The following is a 14,323-nucleotide window of genomic DNA, read 5'->3' on the forward strand; positions in this document are numbered from 1 at the left end:
GAGGCTAATAGAAGGGAGAACAGAAGTAGAAGGGGAAAAGGATAAAAAAAGGGAAGGGGATGAAAATAAAGGGCAGATGAGGGAAATGGTGGTCAGAAACTAAACATTGGTGAGAAGGGAAAGGGTAAATTAGAGACATAAGTATAACTTGGGAAAAATAGGTTGGTGGGAAATAGTAATTTTAACTGTGAATGTAAGATGAATTATCCCATAAAACAGAAGCCATAGAAGACTGGATAAAAAGCCAGAATCCTACAATATATTGTTTACAAGAAACACATTTGAGGCAGAGAGATACATACACACTAAAGGTAAAAAGCTGGAGCAGAATCTGTTATACTTCAACTGAAGATTTAAAACATATACATATATATATATGTGTGTGTGTGTGTGTGTGTGTGTGTGTGTGTGTGTGTGTGTGTATAATTAAAAGAGATAAGGAAAGAAATTAAAAGATACTATAGATAGTGAAGTTATATCAATACTAACCATATATGCACCAAATGGTATAGCATCAAATTCCTAGAGAAGTTAAGAGAACGGCAAGAAGAAATAAACAGCAAAACTATACTAGGGGGATTTTAACCTTGCTCTATCAGAACTAGATAAATCAAACCACAAAATAAACAAGAATGAAGTTAAAAAGGTAAATAGAATTTTAGATAAGTTATGTATGATAGAGATAATTGAATGGGGATAGAAAGGAATATACTTTTTTCTCAGTGGTTCATGGAATCTACGCAAAAATTGACTATAAAAGCCTCAAAAGAAAACTGTAACCATAATTAAATTTGTAATAGTAACTATATGGAAGCAGCTATGATCTTGTATTTCTACTGTCACTTCCTTACTTGGAAACAAATTGCTCTTTCAAGAAACAAAATTCCTTTTATACTTTATTGGAATAGAGAAATAAGTACAATTTTCAAGCCTTATGTAAGGGAAAACAAAGACATGGCTTGAATCTCAGTTTAGTGCATCTCTTCCCATTCTAGCCATTTTTCTATATCTCCCTTTCTTATTCTGTTCTAATCGTTTTCTTCTTTCCTGGATTAATGGGGACCATACATTCAGCTGATGCAATATTCAGATGGACTTTGGAGCAAGTGCAAGACATTCTGTAACTGATTCTGGTGGCCTATTCACATGGCAAAGAGGGGACTGAGAGATACAGAAATGTTTAAGTGAGAGGCATAATAATGTAAAGAGGTAAAGGACAAGTGAATATGAGCCTCTGGATTTTTTTTTTTTTTTTTGCTTTTTTGTATTTTTTTTTTAGTTTTAGGTAAAGGAGTTTTGGAGACAGTTAATATCTTATGTACTGAAATAGGCCAGAATGATGAACCACCAGAAGTTCAGGAGCTGTGTGTGATTCATGTTGGGTTTTGTGGCCAACCAACCTTAATTCTGTAGGAATGACCTTCAGGACTTTTGTCAAAAATCAAATCCCTGAAGAATGGCTTCAAGATCTAGATCAAAGATAGTTGAGAAGAAAATTCATTTAGTGACTATGCTACAGTTAGATTAAACTTTGTGGGAGCAATATTTACAATTACTTTAAGTTTGAACCCATTTTCCTCAGAGACTGAAGTACCATAGAGGAGATTGTGCTCCCCAAGAGTTGGCGAAAATGTTCATAATTATGTGCTTCTTATATCTATGAAATAAATGGTTCTTCATAAAAGTTCACTGATGTTAATTGGTTAAATGGAACTGCAGAGCTAACCACTAGTAGCTAACAATGGAAAAAGCACATTACAATGGAGGTTACAGTTCATGGAATTAGAAAAAAGATACATAAGCCTTGGAGGTGGTCTCTAGATCTCTAATTGGAAGATTCAGCTAACCCAGCTTCAGGAAACTGACATGTTAAATGTTCATATAGGTTAGAAAAGCAAGTCCAGAGTTTGGACATTTTGAAGGTATGGGAAGGGATAAAGGATCTTAGACTAGTTGAATCCTGTGATTTCTCCTAACTTTAAACGTCTATAGTCCTATGTAGGTTGTGTTTTTTTTTTAACATTAACAAGTTATGCATATCTAAATGGTCATTTTACTGCAACTTTCACAAATCTTTTCAAATTAGAATATCTTATAATTAGGTTTAATGATAATAAAATAGCAGTATTAACATCTTTTCCATGGAGATTTATGAAATTGTTCATGAATCTAGTATTTTCATTTAGACAACTTTCATGACATTTTATTTTAGGACACTTTAAAAAATCTGATTACAATTCCATGTCTAACATTGGAATGCAAACTATGGAAGATAATATTCTTTTCTGAGATCCCAGATTCAGAATTTTTTTAAAACGTCTGTATAATAGATTTGTGAATAGAAAAGTCACAACCTTATTCATATTTATCATGGAATCTGGACCAGAGTTCAAATAATAAACCCCAAGGAGAAAACATCATTGTTTAAGAACATTTTATTTCTTCTAACAAAGTATGTCATGTCACTTCTATAAGATTCTCTCACACTCTGCACTGTTCTTAGTTCTATCCTAATGAGATATGGAAGTAATGACTTAAAAAATAACCTAAGCATAACACATAGACCTATCTGCTGCCCAAGCACCCTCATGAATTTTTATAGGGGTTATACTGGTGAGAAATCCTCAGAGTGAACAATAAAAATGTTTCTAGGAGAGATAGGAAGGAATAAAATAATATAAAGGAATAAAAAGGGAATAAAATAAAGGAAAAAAGGAATTAAAAAATAAAATAAAATAGCACAAAGACCAAACTTTCAAATATAAGTCACAATGGGAGAAAATGCTCTAGATTAAAAGCATATGGGTTCAAATTCTACCTCTCACTATTATTATCTTCATGTTTTGGGCGAGTCAGTCTTAGTGAACCTCAAGTTCCTAGATTCTTTCTAAGGTTCCTACCCACTCTAACCACCTGATCTTATCAATGTGAAAAGTTTCTTCATTGAATTCCTATTTCAACAGATGCCCTGGATCTTTGAGAATAAAGTCAGAAGTGAGATTCAACCAAGTTGTAAAGATTTGAGTATGGGTCAAGAATTGGACTCAGAGCTATAGTCGTCTTCAGACCTCTGGCAAATATCACAGACTGTGACTGAAGCAAGCAATTCAAAAGGAACCCTCATTTCATATATGCAAGGACAGGTAGAGACCCCAGAACACCAAGAAGAAACCTATGGGGAAAACTCTCTATCCCCAACCCCAGTGGGCCATGTGATAGCTTCTTATTTTATTCAGTCATGTCGGAGAACTAGGTGTTAAAGACTAATGAGAAGAAACTGCTATCAAACCCTTATTGAAGGTGGGATAGGGTAGGGATAAGAGCTTTGTCCTCACTGTGCCTTTCATTCCTTCTACCTTTTGGGGTGTTTTTCCCCAGTCCATCACTTTTGAAGTGCCTACAATGTCTTCCTTACTTATCTTGAGTTCTTGGTGAGTCAAATCAATTTTACACTTTGTTACTGTCAAGTTTTTTGTTGCTTTGCTTTTCACTGATCACACTTTGCCAAATTCTTGACCCTAAAGTATGACTACTCATCTAGAGTTTATTCTTATTCATATGCTGCTGAACGGAACTAGAGAAAATCATGAAAATAAAGTTCTAGAGTTCATTAGGAATTTATTTTTATCTAGTCTGAATTGGGCCTCTCTCTATAACAAGGCAATCATTCTATTCTTGCCTGATCAATTCACAGCCAAACCCTATAGTGGAAGTTTTAAGTTACCTCATTGCTCTTCAAAACCCACATAGTACTCTCTTCTAAATTTTTCTGCTAAAGGCCACACACTTCATAATTTTCTGAAAAAAACTGAGACTATTCCCTGAGGCCATTTTTCCTCTTTCTTCATTTCATATTACTCAGAAATTTTTCCCCATTATCTCTGTCTTTATTCTGACCTTCATGAAGAAATGATGCTTTTTTTTGTCAAGGTAAGGGCAGATAGGTGTTGTAGTGGTGTGAGGATTAAGTCTAGATTCAAGAAAAACTGTACAATAGCAAATATAAGGCATTTGATCATGACCAAAATAATTTAAAGGAATTAATATTAATAATATTAATATTAATTATATTTCTACTGTCCTGAGTCAAAATTTTTTTCAAAAATTTTGACACATAATTGATACATATGTACATATATATATGTGTGTATGTGTGTTTATAAATACCTATTGATTACACTAGTGAGTATACTCTTCTCCAGGCTGCTCCACTACTGTCTTTTCTACTCAGACTACCACTTCCCCACAAGTAATCTGGACTCTTTCTCCTGGGCATTTTGGCTCTGATATAAGAGCTTTAGTTTAATCTTGCCAAAACCAGGTTGCCATGACCAGTTCCACGTGATGGCAACCAGTGAATATCTTTACCCCTTCTCCCCACCCACTTCTAGCTCTCTTTTATATGTCTTCTTTGCCTATTAGAAGGCAAGGTCCTTAAGGGCAAGCCAGGGACAGTCTTATTTGCTTATATTTCTATTCCTAGAATAGAGCACAGTACCTGTCTAAAAGTAAACACTTTACTAATACTCTTCTCTCTCATGAATTACTTTTGGCATACAGTAAATTAATAAACTGTCATAATACAATCAAAAATTTACAGCTAAGAGATTTAAGAAATAACTAAAGAATATGACTTTTTCCTTAAAGAAATGGGAAAATTTTGGGAGGAAGGAGAAAATAATGTAGAGTATTGTCCTGGAATCACTGTTAAACATTTTTTATTGTGCAGAATTGTAGCCTTTTACAGTACATGCAGGATAAAAAAGTGTAAAATATATCAGTAAGCATCTAGTATTGTAAATGTCTTGGATCAGCAGTCCATTTTTATTAGGTACTACAGATCTATGTGAAACAGACATCTCTTAGGATAAACAGTTTATACATAAAATCAACAAAGCTAATTCCAAAGTGATTTCCATCATATGAAGATAAAATATTTTATGTTTACATTCTTGACATGTGTTCTTATACTGCAAAATATCTAAAATAGTACACTTTCAATTATGTACATAATAAAAAAGTAAAACTCTATCCATGCCAGTGTCTGTTTTTATTTTTTTTTTTTTTTTTTTTTTTTTTTTTTTTTTTTTTTTTATTTTTATTTTTTTTTTTTAATTTTTTATTTTATTTTATAATTATAACATTTCTTGACAGTACATATGCATGGGTAATTTTTTACAACATTATCCCTTGCACTTACTTCTATTCAGATTTTTTCCCTTCCTCCCCCAACCCCCTCCCCCTGATGGCAAGCAGTCTTATATATGTTAAATATATTACAGTATAATTTAGATACAATATATGTGTGTAGAACCGAATTTTTTGTTGCACAGGAAGAATTGGATTCAGAAGGTAAAAATAACAGTTTACATTCATTTCCCAGTCCTTTTCTGGATGTAGCTGGTTCTGTCCATCATTAATCAATTGGAATTGGATTAGCTCTTCTCTATGTTGAAGAAATCCACTTCCATCAGCATACATCCTCGTACAGTATCATTGTTGAAGTGTATAATGATCTTCTGGTTCTGCTCGTTTCACTCAGCATCAGTTGATGTAAGTCTCTCCAAGCCTCTCTGTATTTCTCTTGTTGGTCATTTCTTATAGAACAGTAATATTCCATAACATTCATATACCATAGTTTACCCAACCATTCTCCAATTGATGGACATCCATTCATCTTCCAGCTTCTAGCCACTATGAAAAGGGCTGCCACAAACATTTTGGCACATACAGGACCCTTTCCCTTCTCTAGTATTTCCTTGGGGTATAAGCCCAGTAGTAGTATGGCTGGGTCAAAGGGTATGCACATTTTGATAACTTTTTGGGCATAATTCCAGATTGCTCTCCAGAATGGTTGGATTCTTTCACAACTCCACCAACAATGCATCAGTGTCCCAGTTTTCCCACAGCCCCTCCAACATTCATCGTTATTTGTTCCTGTCATTTTAGCCAATCTGACAGGTGTGTAATGATACCTCAGAGTTGTCTTAATTTGCATTTCTCTGATCAATAGTGATTTGGAACACTCTTTCATATGAGTGGAAATAGTTTTAATTTCATCATCTGAAAATTGTCTGTTCATATCCTTTGACCATTTATCAATTGGAGAATGGCTTGATTTCTTATAAATTAAAGTCAATTCTCTGTATATTTTGGAGATGAGGCCTTTATCAGAACCTTTAACTGTAAAAATTTTTTCCCAATTTGTTACTTCCCTTCTAATCTTGTTTGCATTAGTTTTGTTTGTGCAGAAACTTTTTAATTTGGTGTAATCAAAATGTTCTATTTTGTGATCAATAATGGTCTCTAGTTCTCCCTTGGACACAAACTCCTTCCTCCTCCACAAGTCTGAGAGGTAAACCATCCCATGTTCCTCCAATTTATTTATGATTTCGTTCTTTATGCCTAAATCTTGGACCCATTTTGAATCTTAGTATGTGGTGTTAAATGTAAAATTTAAAAAATAAAATAAAAAGTTAATAGGTTTGTAATTTATGTGCCAGGGGAAAAATGGAAGCTGCAATTAGTCAAGCAGTTTTCCAAAGTATATATGGGGTGTGGAGAGAAGAAAAAAACATCCTATAAGCACAAATAACTCAAAAGGCAAAAGCATGCTATCAGCACTAGGAACAAAGCTTTCTACGGTACCAGGCAGCTTTCCGTACAATTCAGGTTAATGGTGAGATTCCTCAGTTTGGGTTCAGAAGGAGCTGAACTTATTCCAGCAAAATTACCTTGATACCTTTTTCCCCCCCTTTTCCTCCTCCCCACTCTCTGCCAAAGCTTTTTGTCAGCCTTTAAGAGGCTTGTCTCTAAACACAGTAATGTTTGGATATGGGCAAAAGCTCCTGGGGCAGGGGTGAGTTGGGGTATCACAGCATAACAACATGTTGCACATGCTTTATTTTGAAGGGGTCACATTTTGCAACACTTGACAGTCTCACATAATAGATTCCATTAAGACATCACTTCCTGATGCCTATGGATCAGCTAAAAGAGCAGGACAATGTCGACCTGCTAAATCACCCTTGTGATGAATTAGTTTGGACTCAGCAAAGCGTGAATATTCCTGAAAATAAACTGTGAGCTAAACAGCATGCTGACCTTGCTTAGCTGGTAAAAGACTCTGAAAGCTGGCTTCAGCCACTGACAGCTCAGAGTGGACCTGGTCCCAGTTATCCACCTTGATTCTCTTCCTAGGACTGACCCTGACTTAACTTGATAGGAACAACTGGAGAGAAACTGCAGGATAACAGCACAGACGTTCCCTTAGGTAGGCACTGTAGCTCAGACTCAGAAACAGGCTAGGAGAACAAGGTAATGTGATTTTCTCACTTTGATCTTCACTAAAGCTGCTGACCTTCTAATAAAAGCTGACAAATAGGCAGCATTCAAGAGGGAGATTATGAAGGGGAAAAAACAGGAAGGCACTTCATATGTCTCTTTCATGAGGATAATAAACATTAAGGTACAGAAAATACATAGGTCAAAATTTCAAAATCAGTATGGCATTAGTTGGGTAGCATGAACGTAGGAGATTAGTTAATTCTTGTCAACTCCATCTCTTGTCTGTTGGTAGACAAAATCAGACCATTTAAGTGAACAGCTGCAGTCCACTGACAGACAGTGGACAATGGAAAAAAAGAACATTTATTAAAGACCTGCCAACATACCCTGTATATTCTGCAGTAGTAGCTTAAAACTCTGCCCACAATACAATGATCAACATTCTAGTGTGGGAAAGCACTTTATTTTTTATTTTGTAGTTCTTCTTATATTAACGTCAATTTCTCTTACAAGAATGAACACTCCTATCTGTTTGTCTCTTAGTGGAATGATATAATACATGCATATGGAATGGGAAATTAGGAGTTAGGGGTGATTTTAAAAAATTCAGATTGCCAAGAAGTACAGAAGACTTTCCAAGATGGATAAATGGTAAGAATGAAAATCAAACAAGTGATTTTCTTTGTTCTGGGTCAAGATACTAAGAGCTTGCTGTTGTACAAGCAACTGGAAACTTGAAATTGGCACCAAGAAAATAAAACAAAAAAGAATCAGGTGGATTTTTCTCCTTGGAATGTCATTTAAATTTCCTTTTGTACGCTGATCCGGATCTTGCTGAATATTTTGCCCACAGCCTCAAAGAGTGGGTCACAGAAGGTGTGGATGCAGATTGAATAGATCCGGCCGATACACTGGATCTCAATCAGGTAGCTCTTGATACATGGCACAACTGCCCAGATGTGCAAGAAGGAAAGAATGGCAAAGTAAATGCCCCAGATGAGTGCCATTGGTATGCCGAAGAGTGTAGTGAGCAAGCGGTAAAACCAGTATTTTGTCACAGTGAAGGTGGTAAAGCTCGCCTTCCAGATCCCATCAAAGCTGTGTGTTCCTTCTGGTTCTGCTATTACATCTTCGAAATCAATCTAGAATGAAGGAAGAAAACAGTAACTTAATTAAAAAGCCAAAAGGTAAAGACCTATAGCACTTATAATGTGTTCTTCCATCATCTTTGCCCTTAAGGACTTTTCAATCCTACTTCCCACATGTTAAATAGCAGCTAATAATGCAAAACATGGTTTAAAGCAGTCCTTTGTTAATTGATAAATAAATAGGTGATCTTTCAATCTGGGCCATAAGTACAAAAGATGGAGAGATCATGGAAAATGGGAATGTCTGGGACAATTTTTTGGGGTGGTGAAACTCAAGTCAGACCTTGATGGTTAAGAATTTGTATAAGCAGAGATGAAAGGAAAGGTCACTTCTAGAATAATAGGAACAGAAACAGAGGCAGGACCAGGACACTTGGGTTTGGAGGAAGGCTGAGGAATGGTAACAAATAGTAATATGGCTAGAGAATAAAGAGAGTAATAGGAATGTAGGCTAGAATGGCAAATTGAAGACAGGCTATAGATAGCTTTGAATGACATAGAAGTCAATGACAATGATACACACAAGTTAAGCAGTTTGAAGCAGGAGGAAATGTAAGTATGTAAGTATGATGACCATGAGAATAGTTAAAAGAGATTGAGATTACAAAGGAAGACATGACAAAAAAAGAGAAAAAAAAGAGAGTGAAAAGTCATAAATGATGCAAATTTCAAGCCAAGGTGATGGAAAAGCATGAAGAAGAATCCATGTTAAAATTTTCTATTGGTAAGGTTAAAACATGAATTTATTTGTTAAACAAATATTTATTAAATTCTTATTATATGAAGAGCATATATCACTGGAGAGAGATATTATTTATAGGATATTTAATAAAAACTTACTATATGACAGAAAATGATAAATTAGAGTTTCCTCTCTGTAGAATCTTACAAATAATCTGAGACTCATAAGAAGGTCTACAAATTTATACAGAATAAGCCAATAATTCCATCTGAGGAATCTTCTTGAAAGACAGACTAGACCATCAGTAGTCTCACATATAAGGCTTAACACTTAATAAATATTATTCATTTGTCATCTAGATGCTTAAAGTTTTAACATTTTTTTTAAATCACACACTTTGACATTATAATCCCCGAGAAAAAGTTAAGCCATTGGAAGCCTAAGTAGCTGGCAATGAAATTATATTCAGACCTTCAAACATTCTGCCAGGACATTCAAGGATGCTTCTATATCTCATTATAGGAGTTCTTAACTTCAAGTCTGGAGACAGATTTCAAGGAGTACATGGTCTTGAATTAGAAAAAGTGCATCTTTATTTCAACACTCCTGGCTTCCTTTATATTATGATGCATATTTCATTCATTTAAAAGCATTTAAGATCAGATAAAAGGATCTCTTTTAACTTGATTCTTCTATACTTCAAATATTCTTTATAGCTTTAACTCTTTTCCATTCTTTAATGTATCAGAGGAAAATATGGATTTCTTTCTTGCTAAGGCTAATTCCATCACATCTTTCTTTGATTCCATTTCCCCCAATAATCATCCCTCCTTTCTACTAAATTTCCATCTCTCTGTCTCCTTAGAAGTGGTCTCCACTACACTGCCAAAGTGGTCCATGACACAAAAATGTTTAAAAATGTTTGGTCTCATAAGTTGCTGTCTCTTCAGTCTCTAATTCATCTCAGTCCCAGAATGGAGAGGCTGGAGGCCTACAATGATCTTCCCCCTCCTTTTTTTTTTTAATGAAAACAGGTTTATTTGTCAGTGAAAAACTAGACATGGAGACCTCAGAGAGGATAATGAATTTGGAGAAAAAACCAAGCAGTCATTATAAAACCATCTTTAAAAGAAGTATTATTTAAATTTGAAAAAGATATGTCACTTCTCACATTTCTATGTTTCCATGACATGTTGTTCTCTTTTCTAGATATTGAAAATCCAATATATAGAAGTGTTTATTACATAAATGGAACTGAAACATATTAATTGGATTAATATGGATTTGGCAACAAATCCATAACAACTTACTACTTTTATTCTTTTCCATAATGGATAACTAACTTAATCTTTCTGGTTTTAGTTTCCTTACCTGTGATTGTATGACTTCTAAGCCTATTTTTAGATCCAAATTCCCATGGACCTATGAATAGGCTAAATTAAATTTAATAAACATTTGTTAAGCACTTTTTATTGGTAAGGTACTAAGTAACCCTTCAAAGAGCTTATAATCTAATGCATTGAGAAAAATGTGGGCAGGAAAAGATAGTGGTGAGGAAGTGGGGTTCTTGGGAGGGGCGGGGTAGGATGTAAACCAGGGACTGATTTAGTTTGCAGTGTAAAGTATGTGAAAAGTAAATCTGGAGCTAGAATAAGAAAGTATAGATAGTAGAGGGCATTGAATGCCAGAATATGAAATTTATACTTTATTTGGTAAGTAGTAGAGAGCCACCAAGATTTTTTTAAAACAGAAAAATAATATGGTAAAGGCAATGGATTAGGACATTTGTGCAGTGGAAGAAGTCTTTAAGCAAAGTCTCTAAGGAGAAATTATGCTTCAGGCAAGGGTTAGAGTAGATGACTTCTCACCCCAACTCAAAGATGTTACTATTTTAGACACTGGGAAAGATGAATAAAGCATGGTCCCCACACTCAGAGAAAAATGAATTAACCTATTTTAAGAAGTTTTTTTTCTTTTTTTAGAATAATGGAAAGAATGCTGAATTTTTGTTCAGAAAATAAGGGGATCTTAGCCCTGCCACTTATTAGATCAGACTTTCATGAATCCCTGTCACCTTACTTCACATTTTGGGAGTGAGTTTTCTCCTCTGTAAAGTTGATCTGTGAAGTCCCTTTCAGTTCTACTATCTCATGAACTATATTGTGAGTTCCAATAGCCAAATAATTTATCACCTTGTAGGCAAGCTTTAAATGATATGTCTCTTTGTACTTAAAGAGATTGATTCTTGGGTGGGAGACATTAGAACTATATTCAAAATCTTCCAAGTTTAAGCTAACCTGTTAGAGCTTTCATGACCTTAGGGTAGGGTTTTTTTAGAACAGTCACAATTTCATTAAGTCACTTAAGGTCTTCTTATATTTCAGGTATTCAGAAAGAAAACCTAAATATTGTCATAATCAATCAACAAGCATTTACTAAGATCTTACTAAGTATCAGGTATACAGAAAAAGACAAAAATACTATTCCTGATCTGAAAGTACTAAAATGCTAATGAAGAAGACAGTATGTTAATAACTATGCATGGAATGTCATGGGTCAAGTCTCTGGAGCAGTAAATGTCAATAGGGATAGAGAAGTGAAAATAAAGCAATGTAATTGGTCTCTTTAAATACACACGCGCACACACACACACACACACACACACACACACAGAGAACTTATTCAACCAAAATAGTGCTATCCTTCTATTATAAAAGACTATATACTTTCCCCAACAATAGTTCTACTAGTTTAAGGACTTGCTGACTTCCCTTTTTGAAAATGTCCAACACATCAATAAAAAAAAAAAAAAAATCAATTTGACTTCTTTTCCAGAGCTCACATTTGTTCAAAAAGAGTACCATCTAGTTTGGATCTAAATAACGACTGAATTTTACATAAAAACCTACTTCATCCACCAAAGATGAATATTTGTCACCCTTGAGAATATTGCTAATAATATACTTTAGTCTTTGAAAGAAACAGATCCCTGCTCCCCCCCCCAAAAAAAAAAAAAAAAAAAGATCAAACAGTATCTTGACTGATGGCAACATCTTTGGGAATAAATGTTTAGTTTCCTAAGGGGATTATGAAGTATAACATTCATGTAGATGTTTAAATTTTTCTTTAAGGTCAACTAAAAAGATCTCTGTCTCAAATCTATTCCGCTGAATTTCAAATTTCTTTTTCTTTGTTCTTCCATCTTTTTTCCTTTTCCTTATGTCTCAGAGGAAATTATATCTTTCCTTCTTGTTGAGACTAATTGGAAATTATATCTTTCCTCCTTGTTGAGACTAATTCTATCACTTCTGTTTTTGATTTTATGGGACTCTTCCCCCCTTAACAGTCATCCCCTCTGTCATGAATGTCAATTTCTCCCTCTTACTAAACATATGTTCAGAAATCTCATCCTATGGGGAAAAATAAGTCTACAAAATTTCCCAAGCCTTGCCTTCCATAACATATTTTTCTTCATGTAGATCTCCTACATACTACAGGGGTGGTTCGGCATGAGGCTGTTAAAAAATGATCTTTCCATTTTATGAACATGTTACCTATGTACAGCTAGAATTATGAAAACCTAAAAAAGTTTTAAAAACCATTTGTACAAGGTGCATTCTGAAAGATATTCAGGAAACCTGTGCCTTATCTTTTATACTTCCATTAGCAGCAATTCTCATGAGCATACTGTCTAATTTAGCATCAATCTAGGTAAAGGATTCATACTTCAGCACTATGATAAAAGACACACTGCAGCCAATCTTGAATCTCTGTAAATTGTTTACACACCTGGATTTGGGGTTAACTTTAAGCAAAATTGTGAAGGTTTTGTTTCCCTTCATGCAACCCAATATTCCATCAATTTTTTTTAATATTATCCCTTGATCTCTGAGCTCCCATCTCCAATGGTGTCTTATTCAGATTTGTTCTTGTTAGCTAACACCACCTCAACTTATTTTATTTCCTTTACTTTCATACAATTTGCCCTCTGTCCCTTGGAATTCCCATTCCTTATTATATGGAATATGGTTAGTTAATTTAATTAACTGAATTCTGGTGTTGTACTGGATATGGGAAAATTACAAACACAACCAAGGACATGCTTATGAATATAGCTAAAGGCCAGTTGGGCCCTAGGATTTCCTAAGTATAGGAAACTCCTAGTGTGGAAACTCATCCATTTATGCAAATGGGCAAACTATTTGTATCTTATTCTCAGAGACTTGCCTGTAGCACTCAGTAATCATATGTTTTACTCAGGGCTCCATAATTAGCATGTGTTAGAAATGAGAGTTGAATCCAAGTGATTTTTCTCAAAACCTTCCCTCTACCATCCTAAAAAAGTCCTCTAATTAAGATATTATACTTATTTAACAGAGAACTTTCTAATATCTCAACTCAAAGGAGTTACCAAAATGGCAGTAATTTCAAAGTTTCTTGGGGCAGGCAGGGAGGATTTTAGCACCCCCTTTTGAGTATAGACAGCTTTGCTAGAAACAGTTTCTCTGCTCATCTGTATCAAAAATAGGGCATCTCTTTATCGTTTGCTAAGAGACTGACCATTACACATACCACTTGGTAACTTGGCTTAGGAACAGCTATGTAGGAGGTTACAATGCCCTTTAGTGGAATGCCTTCATTTTCAGTACTATAATTTATAGAACACAGTGCCCCACTGGCAAGAATCAGTCTACAATTCTATGAGATTAAAAGAATGAATGTGTTCTTATGGCATTTCTTTGTTTTTAGAGATGATTAAAAAGAAATTAACAATTTATACTTCTGGTCTTTATAAATGCCATCAAATACCTTTGTGCAACATACTGGCTCATGATAGTATAATTCAGACGCACATGTTACCAAAATCTAGCAGTGGACGTCAAGGAAAATAATCTATCTTGGTATGTTTTGATAATATTTGGCCAATGTGGTAAATCTTAGAAGATTGCATCCTGTTAAATCCATTTGAAGGCAATATTTCTTTAAAATGGTTTATATGTGAAGAAGAATGAAAAAAAAACAGAATCAGCCCATTTTTCATTGTCTTAGAATCTGGATATTCATTTCTGAATAAGGAATGTTCAGGAAGGAAACAAAGTACAGTTGGGATTTTCACTGATGACTTAGACCTGCACAATCCATCTCTATGGGAAAAGATTTTTTTTCCAAATGATGGTAAATTGCAACTGTAGGAGAGTTATAGATC

At 34.6% G+C, this 14,323-nt stretch overlaps 1 protein-coding gene across 3 annotated transcripts in view; it reads right to left on the reverse strand.

The window, feature by feature from the left end:
- Positions 1–6,450: 6,450 nt before the first annotated feature.
- The window catches only part of CAV1 (caveolin 1), a 39,211-nt gene continuing 31,338 nt past the window's right edge, over positions 6,451–14,323 (reverse strand). For all 3 annotated transcript variants that reach the window (XM_074268220.1, XM_074268222.1, XM_074268221.1), the window contains exon 3: positions 6,451–8,429. In XM_074268220.1, coding sequence (XP_074124321.1) covers positions 8,088–8,429 — 342 coding nt within the window. In that variant the 3' untranslated portion in view covers positions 6,451–8,087. The remainder of the gene's footprint in view (positions 8,430–14,323) is intronic.

The sequence above is a fragment of the Sminthopsis crassicaudata genome, chromosome 5 (genome assembly GCF_048593235.1).
Source record: "Sminthopsis crassicaudata isolate SCR6 chromosome 5, ASM4859323v1, whole genome shotgun sequence".
Taxonomy (NCBI): domain Eukaryota; kingdom Metazoa; phylum Chordata; class Mammalia; order Dasyuromorphia; family Dasyuridae; genus Sminthopsis; species Sminthopsis crassicaudata.